The sequence below is a fragment of the Erinaceus europaeus genome, chromosome 1 (genome assembly GCF_950295315.1).
Source record: "Erinaceus europaeus chromosome 1, mEriEur2.1, whole genome shotgun sequence".
In the NCBI taxonomy this organism is placed as follows: Eukaryota; Metazoa; Chordata; class Mammalia; order Eulipotyphla; family Erinaceidae; genus Erinaceus; species Erinaceus europaeus.
Genome location: NC_080162.1, coordinates 177,231,175 through 177,244,497, shown reverse-complemented (window position 1 = coordinate 177,244,497; position 13,323 = coordinate 177,231,175). Strand labels below are relative to the sequence as shown.

General features: G+C 39.2%; 1 protein-coding gene across 3 annotated transcripts in view; it reads left to right on the top strand.

Moving 5' to 3' along the window:
• Positions 1-13,323, top strand: part of ZFHX4 (zinc finger homeobox 4) — a 233,934-nt gene that overhangs the window by 215,119 nt on the left and 5,492 nt on the right. For all 3 annotated transcript variants that reach the window (XM_060199908.1, XM_007525806.2, XM_060199900.1), the window contains exons 9-10: positions 308-425; positions 914-6,310. In XM_060199908.1, coding sequence (XP_060055891.1) covers positions 308-425; positions 914-6,310 — 5,515 coding nt within the window. The remainder of the gene's footprint in view (positions 1-307; positions 426-913; positions 6,311-13,323) is intronic.

The following is a 13,323-nucleotide window of genomic DNA, read 5'->3' as shown; positions in this document are numbered from 1 at the left end:
TCTCTCTTGTCTAGGCAAAAATACAACAAATATGAAACAAGGCATATTTAGGAACATCTATTTTGTAGTCCTCTTTTGACACCATTAACATTAATCAAATGACTTATGTGAGCACCTAACCTAACCTTCCAACTTCCTTCATTATTTTTATGAAGAAAAATAGACCTAAGTTTTCACACATTAAACCTGTAAGATCCACAAAATGTCCCTTGTTTTGTTTGGAAAACTGTAAGTGAGATATGGTAGTGCTAGGTGGCAGATGTGATTTCTGGAGTATATTAAACATGTACCCCTTTGAATTTTTCAGGTGCCTGTTCCTGATGTGATGATGCCAAACACTTTACTACTACCAGCAGCCACCTCTGAGAAATCAGAGCGAGACACACCTTCAGCCATCACAGCTGAAGGGTCTGGGAAATATTCAGGTATGCTAGCCTCTCACCAACATCTGTAGGAAACACTCAGTAGTTTGTATTTAAATAATGAGATTCAAAGGTTTTTACTTTGAAGAAGGAGGAGGAGAAAGTAGAAAAAAAAAAAAAGGACACAGAAGGGAATATTTTTCAAGCCATGTTTAGTATCTACTTATCTCTAACTGTCCTTTAGAGACCCAAGTACTGATGATCAAGGATAGTTGTATCCATAAACACTGAAGTTATGTATGGCCTTTGGTGTCACATAGATAGCAGCATACTACTTCCTCCCTTGTCCTAAAAATATTTGAAGTCAGGAGTATATTCTTTTATCTCCTGCGCTCAGTACAGAACTTGCCAAATATTAGTTGTTCAGCTTCTATTTCTTCAAAGAATTTAATTAAGTGAAAACCTTTACACAACTGGCTTATATACTACTGGCATTTAAGCAGTAGATTTTTCTTCCTGTAAGTGACATCCTTATGCTTTCTTCCATATAGGTGAAAGTCCAATGGATGACAAAAATACACCAGGTCTAGATGATTCAAAGGCTAGTGTGGAAATAAAGAATGAAGAGCAGAAACAAACTAAAGAATCCATGGAAATAGCAGAATGGAATAAAAATAGCAGTAAAGATATGAAAATCCCTGACACACTGCAAGATCAACTAAGTGAACAACACAAACGGCAGCCACTTTCTGTTTCAGATCGCCACGTTTATAAGTACCGCTGTAACCACTGCAGCCTGGCTTTTAAGACTATGCAGAAGCTTCAGATACATTCCCAGTATCATGCAATCCGGGCTGCCACAATGTGTAATCTCTGCCAGCGTAGTTTCCGTACATTCCAGGCTCTAAAAAAGCATTTGGAAGCAGGCCACCCTGAACTGAGTGAAGCAGAACTTCAACAGCTGTATGCCTCTTTGCCTGTGAATGGTGAACTTTGGGCAGAGAGTGAAACTATGACCCAGGATGACCACACCCTGGAGCAGGAAATAGAGAGAGAGTATGAGGTGGACCATGAAGGGAAGGCAAGTCCTGTAGGAAGTGATAGTAGCTCTATTCCCGATGACATGGGCTCTGAACCAAAGCGGACCTTACCTTTTAGAAAAGGGCCAAATTTTACGATGGAAAAATTTCTCGACCCATCACGCCCATATAAATGTACAGTGTGTAAAGAGTCATTCACTCAAAAGAACATTCTCTTGGTTCACTATAATTCAGTTTCTCATCTGCATAAGCTGAAAAAGGTTTTGCAAGAAGCCTCCAGTCCTGTTCCTCAAGAAACCAGTAGCAGCACAGATAACAAACCCTATAAGTGCAACATCTGCAATGTTGCATACAGCCAAAGTTCGACATTGGAAATCCACATGAGGTCCGTGCTGCACCAGACAAAGGCGAGGGCTGCAAAGCTAGAGCCAAGTGGCCACATGGCCAGTGGACATGGCATTGCAGCAAATGTTAATAGTCCTGGCCAAGGGCTGTTAGAGTCCATGAGTTTAGCAGCAGTAAGCAGCAAAGATACCCACTTAGATGCCAAAGAATTAAGTAAAAAGCCAACTCCAGAATTAATTTCTGCTCAGCCTACACATCACCCACCACAGTCACCAGCACAAATTCAGATGCAACTACAACATGAGTTGCAACAACAAGCTGCGTTCTTTCAGCCTCAGTTTTTAAACCCAGCCTTTTTGCCTCATTTTCCTATGACCCCAGAAGCACTACTGCAGTTTCAGCAGCCTCAGTTTCTCTTTCCGTTCTACATACCAGGGACCGAGTTTAGCTTGGGGCCAGATTTGGGCCTGCCGGGCTCTGCCTCTTTTGGTATGCCCGGCATGACTGCGATGGCTGGATCCTTGCTTGAAGACTTGAAGCAGCAGATTCAAACCCAACATCATGTTGGCCAAACTCAACTCCAAATACTACAGCAACAAGCACAACAGTACCAGACCACGCAACCCCAGCTGCAGTCTCAAAAGCAGCAGCCGCAGCAGCAACAGCAGCCACCGCAGCAGACAAGCAAATTATTGAAACAAGAGCAAGCTAACATAGCCAGTGCAGACTGTGCTGTCATGAAAGACATACCATCGTACAAGGAGGCAGAAGAGATTGCTGAAAAGCAAGAAAAGCCAAAGCAAGAATTTATAAGTGAAAGCGAAGGGCTGAAGGAAAGCAAAGACATAAAGAAGCAAAAGTCCTTGGAACCATGCATCTTGCCACCCCGAATAGCTTCCGGGGCCAGAGGCAATGCAGCCAAAGCTTTATTGGAAAACTTTGGTTTTGAACTGGTTATTCAATATAATGAAAACAGGCAGAAGGCACAGAAGAAGGGCAAAAGTGGCGAAGGTGAAAACACTGATAAACTGGAATGTGGAACGTGTGGTAAATTGTTTTCCAATGTTCTGATTTTAAAGAGTCATCAAGAACATGTCCACGGGCAGTTTTTCCCATATGGAGCACTTGAAAAGTTTGCTCGTCAGTACAGGGAGGCATATGACAAACTTTATCCAATTTCGCCATCTTCACCAGAAACGCCGCCTCCACCACCTCCACCGCCCCCGCTGCCTCCAGGTCCTCCACAGCCTGCTTCCATGGGTCCTGTGAAAATGCCTAACACAATTGCTGCTCCTTTGCAGGCACCACCACCTACTCCTCCACCCCCACCCCCACCCCCACCCCCACCTCCCCCGCCTCCCCCACCTCCGCCATCTGCTCCCCCGCAGGTCCAGCTACCTGTTTCTCTTGACCTTCCACTCTTCCCTTCCATCATGATGCAACCTGTGCAACACCCTGCAATTCCTCCCCAGCTTGCCCTGCAGCTGCCGCAGATGGACGCACTCTCTGCAGATCTCACTCAACTTTGCCAGCAACAGCTCGGGTTGGATCCCAACTTCTTAAGGCATTCCCAGTTTAAACGCCCAAGGACAAGAATAACGGACGACCAGCTAAAAATCTTGAGGGCTTACTTTGACATCAATAATTCTCCAAGTGAGGAACAGATCCAAGAAATGGCAGAGAAATCTGGCCTCTCTCAAAAAGTTATCAAACACTGGTTTCGAAATACACTTTTCAAGGAACGGCAGAGAAATAAGGATTCTCCATACAACTTCAGTAACCCTCCTATAACTGTTTTGGAAGACATCAGAATTGATCCGCAGCCTTCCTCATTAGAACATTACAAATCTGATGCATCATTCAGTAAAAGGTCTTCTCGAACAAGGTTTACTGACTACCAGCTTAGGGTTCTACAGGACTTTTTTGACACAAATGCTTACCCAAAAGATGACGAAATAGAACAGCTTTCCACAGTTCTCAATCTACCTACCCGAGTTATTGTTGTGTGGTTTCAGAATGCTCGTCAGAAAGCACGGAAGAGTTACGAGAATCAAGCAGAAACAAAAGATAATGAGAAAAGAGAACTTACTAATGAGCGCTATATTCGAACAAGCAACATGCAGTACCAGTGTAAAAAGTGCAATGTGGTTTTTCCCAGAATCTTTGACTTGATCACACATCAGAAAAAACAGTGCTATAAGGATGAAGATGATGATGCCCAAGAGGAAAGTCAAACGGAAGACTCTATGGATGCAACTGACCAAGTGGTGTATAAGCATTGCACAGCATCTGGTCAAGCAGATACAGCCAAAAATGCTGCTGCTCCTGCAACAAGTTCTGGCTCTGGGACTAGCACTCCCTTTATTCCATCACCCAAACCAGAACCGGAGAAAACTTCTCCAAAACCTGAATTTCCCATAGAAAAGCCAAAGCAAATTGATACCCCTCCCCCTTCTCAAGGCACTAAACCGGCCCTGCCATTAGCATCGACATCCTCGGATCCGCCACAGGCCTCAGCAGCTCAGTCACAGTCACAGCCACCAAAACAACCCCAACTTATTGGAAGACCTCCCTCGGCTTCTCAAACTCCAGTCCCATCTAGTCCATTGCAAATTTCTATGACTTCTCTCCAGAACAGTCTACCTCCACAATTACTACAATACCAATGTGATCAGTGTACAATTGCCTTCCCAACTCTGGAACTCTGGCAGGAACACCAGCACATGCACTTCCTAGCTGCTCAAAACCAATTCCTTCACTCTCCATTCTTGGAAAGACCCATGGATATGCCCTACATGATATTTGACCCCAACAACTCACTGATGACTGGACAGCTGCTGAGCGGTTCTCTCACACAAATGCCACCTCAGACCAGTTCCTCCCATGCCACAGCTCCTGCAACAGTTGCTGCTTCCCTTAAAAGGAAACTGGATGATAAAGAAGATAACAATTGCAGTGAAAAAGAGGGAGCGAACAGTGGTGAAGATCAACACCGAGATAAACGCTTGAGAACCACAATCACACCGGAACAACTGGAAATACTCTATGAAAAATACTTGCTGGATTCCAATCCTACCAGAAAAATGCTTGACCACATTGCACGAGAAGTGGGGCTGAAAAAGAGAGTTGTCCAAGTCTGGTTCCAGAATACTCGTGCTCGAGAAAGGAAAGGCCAGTTCCGGGCAGTGGGCCCAGCTCAGTCTCACAAACGGTGTCCCTTCTGCCGAGCTCTGTTTAAGGCAAAGTCAGCCTTGGAAAGCCACATTCGCTCTCGACACTGGAATGAAGGAAAGCAGGCAGGTTATAGTTTGCCACCAAGCCCTTTAATATCAACAGAAGATGGGGGAGAAAGCCCACAGAAATATATTTATTTTGACTACCCATCATTGCCATTAACTAAGATTGATCTATCAAGTGAGAATGAATTGGCTTCTACCGTGTCAACACCTATTAGCAAAACAGCAGAATTATCACCGAAGAATCTGTTAAGCCCTTCTTCTTTCAAAGCAGAATGTCCTGAGGATGTAGAGAATTTAAATGCCCCTCCTACTGAGGTTGGGTATGATCAGAATAAAACTGATTTTGATGAGACTTCATCAATTAATACAGCAATCAGCGATGCTACCACTGGAGATGAGGGAAACACAGAAATGGAAAGCACCACAGGAAGTTCTGGAGATGTGAAGCCAGCTCTGTCTCCTAAAGAGTCTAAAACTCTGGACACTTTACCAAAAACAGCAACTCCACCCACCACAGAGGCTTGTGATGAAAAGTTTCTCTTTTCTCTCACAAGTCCCTCAATACATTTTAGTGATAAAGATGGTGACCATGACCAAAGCTTTTATATCACAGATGACCCTGATGACAATGCTGACCGCAGTGAAACATCCAGCATAGCTGACCCAAGTTCACCAAACCCATTTGGATCCAGCAATCCTTTTAAATCCAAAAATAATGATCGACCAGGCCACAAGCGTTTCAGAACCCAAATGAGCAATCTTCAGCTCAAGGTTCTAAAAGCTTGTTTTAGTGACTACCGAACTCCAACCATGCAAGAATGTGAAATGCTAGGGAACGAGATTGGTCTGCCCAAACGTGTGGTCCAGGTGTGGTTCCAAAATGCAAGGGCAAAGGAAAAGAAATTTAAAATTAATATAGGGAAGCCTTTTATGATCAATCAAAGTGGAACAGAAGGCACCAAGCCAGAGTGCAGTCTCTGTGGGGTGAAGTACTCTGCCCGCTTGTCCATCAGAGATCATATTTTCTCCAAACAGCATATTGCAAAAGTGAGGGAGACTGTTGGAAGTCAGCTTGATAGGGAGAAAGATTACTTGGCTCCAACCACAGTTCGGCAGCTGATGGCACAGCAAGAACTTGACCGTATAAAGAAAGCTTCTGATGTGCTGGGCTTAACGGTACAGCAGCCAAGCATGATGGACAGTAGTTCTCTCCATGGTATCAGTCTGCCAGCAGCCTATCCAGGACTTCCTGGCCTTCCTCCAGTCCTTCTTCCTGGAATGAATGGTCCATCCTCCTTGCCTGGATTTCCACAAAATTCAAACAGTAAGTCATTTCAGGGCGAGTCAGTTTATTTCATTACTAATAGATAGCCAAAGGAGACCGAGGACAGTGGGTATTTAGATTTCTTTTTTCAAATTCAGTAAGTGAAACTGTTTTATTAATGAACTATTTATTTTATCAGCTATAATTATTAACCAGTAAGTAAATCAACCGGAATATATGTGGACCACTTTTATGCCTTAGCAATGGTTCAATTAATAGGATTATTTCAGAGCTGGTTTCAAATGGCAGTACAGCACAGCTGTGTGACTTTATATTTGCTATACATTTTAAGAGCATGGAATATTAAATAATATATTCACTTGTATCTAATTAATGCTTTTGACAATGGACAAGGATTTTGGTTTTGAGTGGGTTTTTGTTTGTCTCCCCCCACCCCTGCCCTCAAAGTCTCAGGAAGTTCAAAAGTTGAGGGCTCTCCAGCTACATGAGTTCATAGCCACATTGCACACAGCAGGTAATAAAGTTTGCAATTAAAGTTTAACACTAAAACTATGATTTCTGTGATAATTTATAATTTAGCGTTACTCAAATTTTACATCTTAAGCATTGTAATTTTCTTTAAATAAATTTACAACCTTAGAAATATAGGAAATGTTACCCCATGCCTTTCTACCCCAATAATTTTTTTTTTAATAAAGGAATGACGAAATTGTAAAGCTACTCAAGGTAATTCAAGATGATGAATCCAAGTCTGTGTTCATTTAAATATAAATGTAATATGTGTGGGTTATCTCATGTCAGTAAGAATTGATACCAAATTATGTTTGGCTAAAATTTTTTGAAAAAAATTTGACTGTCTAGTGTGCTAGATAGTCTTGCAGCGAAATGTAAAACAAAAATCATATTATCACTCAAAATAGAAAAAAAATTCAGATCTCATATATTATCAGAGATTTTTTTATTCTTTGAAAAAGTATAACTTGTCTAAAGACCTTTAAGGTTTACAAAATACATAAGCCTTTTCCTTTTTCAAAAATTGGAATTTTACGTAACTTTCAAACTTCTCAGTTTCATCGTTCTCTTATGAAACCAAAATTTCTTTGTGATTTTAGAAATCCTCATTTTGATTTTTAGCTGGAGAGACATGAAAACAGACACCAGGTAACGTTTCTGGCCATTGCTAGTTCATCTGGTTTCCTATCTGGAAGGACATTAGTAGTAATAGAGAAAAGCAGAGTGATTCTACACATATGAAGAATGTTACCAAGGAAATTCTGCAATGTCCCTTTCCTTAAGTATGGTGCCAAGTGGCTTTCCCAAGTGTTTTATCTCAAGTACTTTAGATTTAATTATTTGAAAACTCTTAGGGCCTTAAATGTTACAGTTATAATTATGTATTTTGCTTGTACATTTTAATTAAGTCCAATATACTTGTAAGAACAGGCAGCAGCTGCTTTATTTGCTTCTGAATGTGTCTTCTAGCTCCACTTTACAAATCATTGTGATTATTAATTGATAGAATTATATACTACATGGAAAAACTGTGATTGACTCTGGAATTCTAAGTTTTCCCATATGATGTCTAATGTGGGAAAATTTGTGAACAGTTATGTAAATGTAAAATGATGTAAATTATGAACTAAATATTATGTAATATAAAGGACAAATTTCATAGAACATTTTTCATTTTGTATTTGCACAGGCTAAGGATAGTTAAAGTATCTTTGCCTTTAATCTATAATCTGGCTTTGATTGATGATGCCTGTGTTGCCACTCCCCTAGGTGGTATTTAAAACATCTTGGCTTTTCTCTCCACTGGATCAGGAAGCCTTTTTTTGGACAATGGGTCCTTTGCTGACTGCCCTTCTGATCTGTCATTCTCAGACTGGTACCCAGAGGTCCTAGATGAGAGAAAATGAGAAGGGGAGAGATATACTTATGAAATACTTTAACTTAACCTTTCTCCTCATTCTACTTGCCAGAAGCATAATTTGTATCCTCCTCCTGAACCAGCATGGTCTCTGTTTAGAAGTATCAGTGTAGTGGAAGATGTTGGAGGCAGATCCTCTACTGACCCTAAAATCCTTTCAGCAATGAGGAGGAAGGAACTTGTTACTATTTTGTTGTTGTTGCTTTATAAAATCATGGAGCAAAACAAGCCCAAGAGTGTTATGAGTAAAAGGCTCATGAACATGCCTGTTAGAATTTTTATATATGTTTTGAATTAGTCAAGTATAGTATTTGTGATTTGAAACATTAGCACCATGGAATTTAAGTTGCCACACTTACAGTTCATTTCTTCTTCTTCTTTTTTAAGGTTAATTAAACTGTGGTGGGAATGCTGAATATTTTAATGATTTCATGGTGTAGAGCTGTGGTTCTCCCCCCCCCCCTTTTTGTATTGTTATCTCACCAAACAAGTATCTTTTTTCGTCCCTTATGGGATAGACATATCAGTTAGGTATGCTAGGAATAAGGAAATTACTTCATCAGTGTAGTATTTATGTATTTTGTTCAAACCCTAGGTTCCTGCAATAGCTTATTATCTCAGTGAATAAACTTTGAGGATATAACATATTCATCTTGGGCCCATTTAATGGCACTTGGCTATGGCAAAACATCCTACCTCTTAAAAGTAGATTTCAAAACTTTGATAGTAAGAAAAATCATTTTTAAAAAGGAACCTATTGAATATGAGATGTTTCAAAAAGTAAATAAATCTGATTCTAAAGCATCCCCAAATTGGCTTGATAAAAACATACATGTGTGTTTTTGCCATTTATCAACCTCTAAATTTTTTTACTTAAATGCCATTTTACTGAGTTGGGTCAAGTAATGGTTTACCAGTTTTAATTCCTAACATTCCTTCTAATAAAATTTCAAATTGTTTAGTCCTTTGATATTACAAAAGCAAAAACAAAACCAAAAAAAAAAAAAACTCACTCAATTAATAAATTATCATATCTGATTTCTAAACACTGACCCAGCATTATGTTCAGGCTCACTACTCACTGTTATTCATTTTTAATAGGATGAACTATTTTCTGATTTAAAAAAAAATACACATTTGATTTTTTCTGTCAAGAGCATGTGTAAAAAGGGAAAGTGGCCATAGGAAAATCACATACCTATACACCTGGAAAAAATTAGAAGATTTGAAATTTACATTTATATCCTCTAGGATGTTATTCCCTTTGGCATTTTGCTTAACGTGAAAAAAAATTCGATTTTCTATTTTTGACTGATTCATAGTTTTAAGCAGTGTCTGATTTTTATATGTTCCATTAGTGTTTGTAAACACTGCCTAACCCAATTTCCTTAAATGGAATTTTTGAACAGGCTTTTTGCATTTTTCTCATACTTTAATGTAACGTGCTTGCACATTTGCGGTAAATCTAGATAAGGGAAAGTCTTTAATAATTTTAGCACTGTTGTCTTCAGCCTGGTGTGCATTATTAGTTTTAAAAAAATGTTTTCCCCTCAGGGAGATCTAAATTAAAGGATTTGGGGAAAAGGAACAGCATCTAAGTTCGTTGTGAGATCCACATTTTCTTCTGAAAGCATTACTTTCAGAAATAGGTAGCTATTTCAGGTAAACAAACCAAGCCAAACAAAATGATAGTAGGCCGAGATTAACTGTAGAAAGAGTTTAATCTCTAAGGGAAATTTCAAAGACATGGAGTAGTAATTAAGGAGTGGGAAATAAAATACCTTTAGAATTATAAATAATAAGAGCAAAAAGCTTGACACATTTAGTTTGTAATTACCACCACTTATTATGTATCATGATTACTGTTTAATTTTCTATTTTTGGCTATTTAAAAATTTATTGTATGTATTTATTTTAATGAGAGACACACAAACACACAGAGAGAGATACAGAAGGAAAGATACAGAGGAAAACTAGAGCACTACTCAGCTCTGGGTTTATAGTGAGTGGTATAGGAGATTGAACCTGAGACCTCAGAGCCTCAGACATGAAAATCTTTTGTATAACTCCCCATTTTTTTTTCTGTTTTTCACTATATATATATATATCACTAAGGCTTCAACTCTCAAGGCCAACTTGTTCAGACATAGAGGGAAAAAGTGTCAGTGAGAGAAGGAAAACCACTCCGACACAGAAGCTTCCTTCAAAGTGATGGGAGCCATATGTATGACGAAGCAGGCATACTATCCAGTAGACTAACTTGCCAACTCACTTACTGAACTTTTGACTGAAAATTTTTATGTATCTTTTGACTACTAGGCCCAATGTACATTGTTTATTATTCTTAACATGGATTTATTTTGCTAAATTTTTTATTCAACAGCTGATTATTTAACTAGGTTTACTCTTCAAGTTGTTAAATTCCTGAAAATCCCTGATGATATTTGACTCTAGTAGTCAATATTCCTTGTAGAGTGTTCAAAAATTTTCCATTACTTCACTATATGACCTCTAGAGAGAAACTTGTAGACTGTCTAGGAAGAAAGGCTGAGTCAACAATTATTGATCCATCTAGCTTTCTAAGTAGTATGGTTTTTTTTCTCTATCTCTCTTACTAAAAGTTTCTTTTGTCTTAAATTCTCAGGTCAGAGAGATAGGTGAGCCAGCACTTTCTTCTGACTTAGTGGGCACTAGGTAGAAGGTGGTGTAATCCTTTAGTATAAAGTCTAATTATATTAAGAAGGCTGACCTGTGTACTAGTAGACAAAAGAAACTGGCTACCAACATAGTATCGTCCTTACAAAGTAAGACAGGCTCTTGCACCTAGAGCAAAGCTTCCTCCACCAGAATCATTCATATCTGATTTAGATCTACTAAAATTAGATATTAATTGTTCCTTGGTATATTATCCTCTCTTAAATAGATTAAAAACATAGAAGATCATGAAAGAAGAATAGCACTGCAGAAGAAAATCTCTAAAATAATCTAGTATATATTAAAGCTTTTCATAAAGTAAGGGTACTTGCATCCTTTTTTTTCTTGCCAATAACATTTTATAGAGAGAAAAATGGAAATAAGCTGAAGGCATACCAGATATATGACTACAGGAATAAAGACAAGGATTTAGACCCCTCAAAAGCAACTCCATTTCTCCGTAATTATCTCTAGGGCCAAGCCTAACTTCCATCAGTCTAAGCAGTCTGGCATACTAGATTGGATTAAAGAAATGAGAATTTACTCTTTCAGTACTGCCATGCCCTTGCAAAGCTTAAGTCAGTTTCATTTATGTATTATAAATATATTAGTCTTCTTTAAAATGTGGATGCTTACTATTAGTTTCTTCTGGAAACCCAGTGTAATTTTCAAAGACTTTCTGCCTTTTGAAAATTTACATTATTTAACAGTTAAATATTTAAGTCTGATTCTATTATAGGAAGATAAATTGAGTACAACTATATAATCTCACCTCAGCACACATACCACTGAGTCATAGATTTCTCTGTCAAATAACCTAATAGCTCCAGAAATCTAATTTTTATTGTTCAACATACGGAATTTTAGTTTCTTTCTCCATTTACCTTTAAAGGTACTTGGAAACCATTCTCTAAATAAAATGGAAATCCACAGAGATTACAGAAATTAAGGGCCAGATGGTGGTGTGCGCCTTTGAAATACATATTGCCATGAGCAAGAACCTGGGTTCAAGCTCCAACTCCCCACCTGTAGGGGAGACACTTTGTGAACAGTGAAGCAGGTCTGCATGTGTCTACATTTCTCTCTCTCTCTCTCTCTCTCCCTCCCTCTCTCTCTCTCTCTCTCGCTCTCTCTCTCTCTCTCTCTCTCTATATATATATATATATATATATCCCTTGCTTCTCAATTTCTCTGTCCTGTAAAACAAAATAAAAAGAAAAAATAAATATAAGGTTACCAGGAGCAGTGGACTCATAGAGCCTGCACTGAGCCCCAACAGTAAACCTGGTAGCAGTTAGAGAGAGATTACAGAAATTAGTCCAAAGCAGATAAGGAAAGAGTTGGGTGTGGTTAGGTTCAGAAGAAGACCAACTGGATATACAGATTGGCAGTAATATGCTGAGGGTCACGTTGATAGTGATGTTGAGGACTTCAGAATATCTTGAATGGTGTCTTTTTTTTTTTTTTTTTTTTGCCTTCCAGGGTTATCACTGGGACTCAGTGCCTGCACTACCAATTCACTGCTCCTGGAGGACATTTTTTCCCATTTTGTTGCAATTCTTGTTGTTATTAGTTTTATTGTTGTTGGATAGGACAGAGAGAAATCGAGAGAGGAGGGGGAGACAGACAGGGGGAGAGGGAGATAGACACCTGCAGACCTGCTCCACCACTTTACCACTTTACGTGACTGCTTGTATGGGGGAGCCGGGGGCTCAAACTGTGATCTTTATGGTGGTTCTTGCACTTAGTGCCATGTGCGCTTAACCTGATGAGCAACCACCTCCCCCTCCCCTTTTTTAAAATTGTTGTCAGGGTTATGTTTAGGTTGGTGTCTCCTGCCAGCACTGCAAATATATCATTCTTGCCTGCCTTTTTTTTTTTTAATTTGACAAGACAGAGAGAAACTGAGAGAGGAAGGGGAGATAGAGAAAGAAAAATGCCTGCATATCTGCTTTACCAACTAGGAAGCATTCAATCTCCAGGTGGGGAGCAGGGGCTTGAACCCAGGTCCTTGCCCATAGTAGCATGTGTAATCAACTAGTTGCACTACCATCCGGCCAAATTCTGAGTCTTAAAAGAGCCTTCTCAAGTTGGTAAGGATCAATTAAGAACAGTTTATTTTTCTAGCAAGGTAGAAGCATGCAGATTTTATCATGTTTATTTTCACTTTCGTAACACCCTCATTTTGCATTTAGCATTGAAGCAAGACTTCAACAAGTGTTTGAGAGATTGTCTTAAATCTGCGATCATGCTCTCTATAACCTTGCATTAGTAACTTAAGACTTCTTTCATGTACCCCTGATTAATTCTTCCATCCATAGCCAACCTGTACATTCCTTGTTGTGACTGTATGATGGCTTTTCTTCCCTATTCAAAAATGGACCTGTTATGCTTCCAGAGTGTTCTTTTTTAGTCACTTTAAAATACC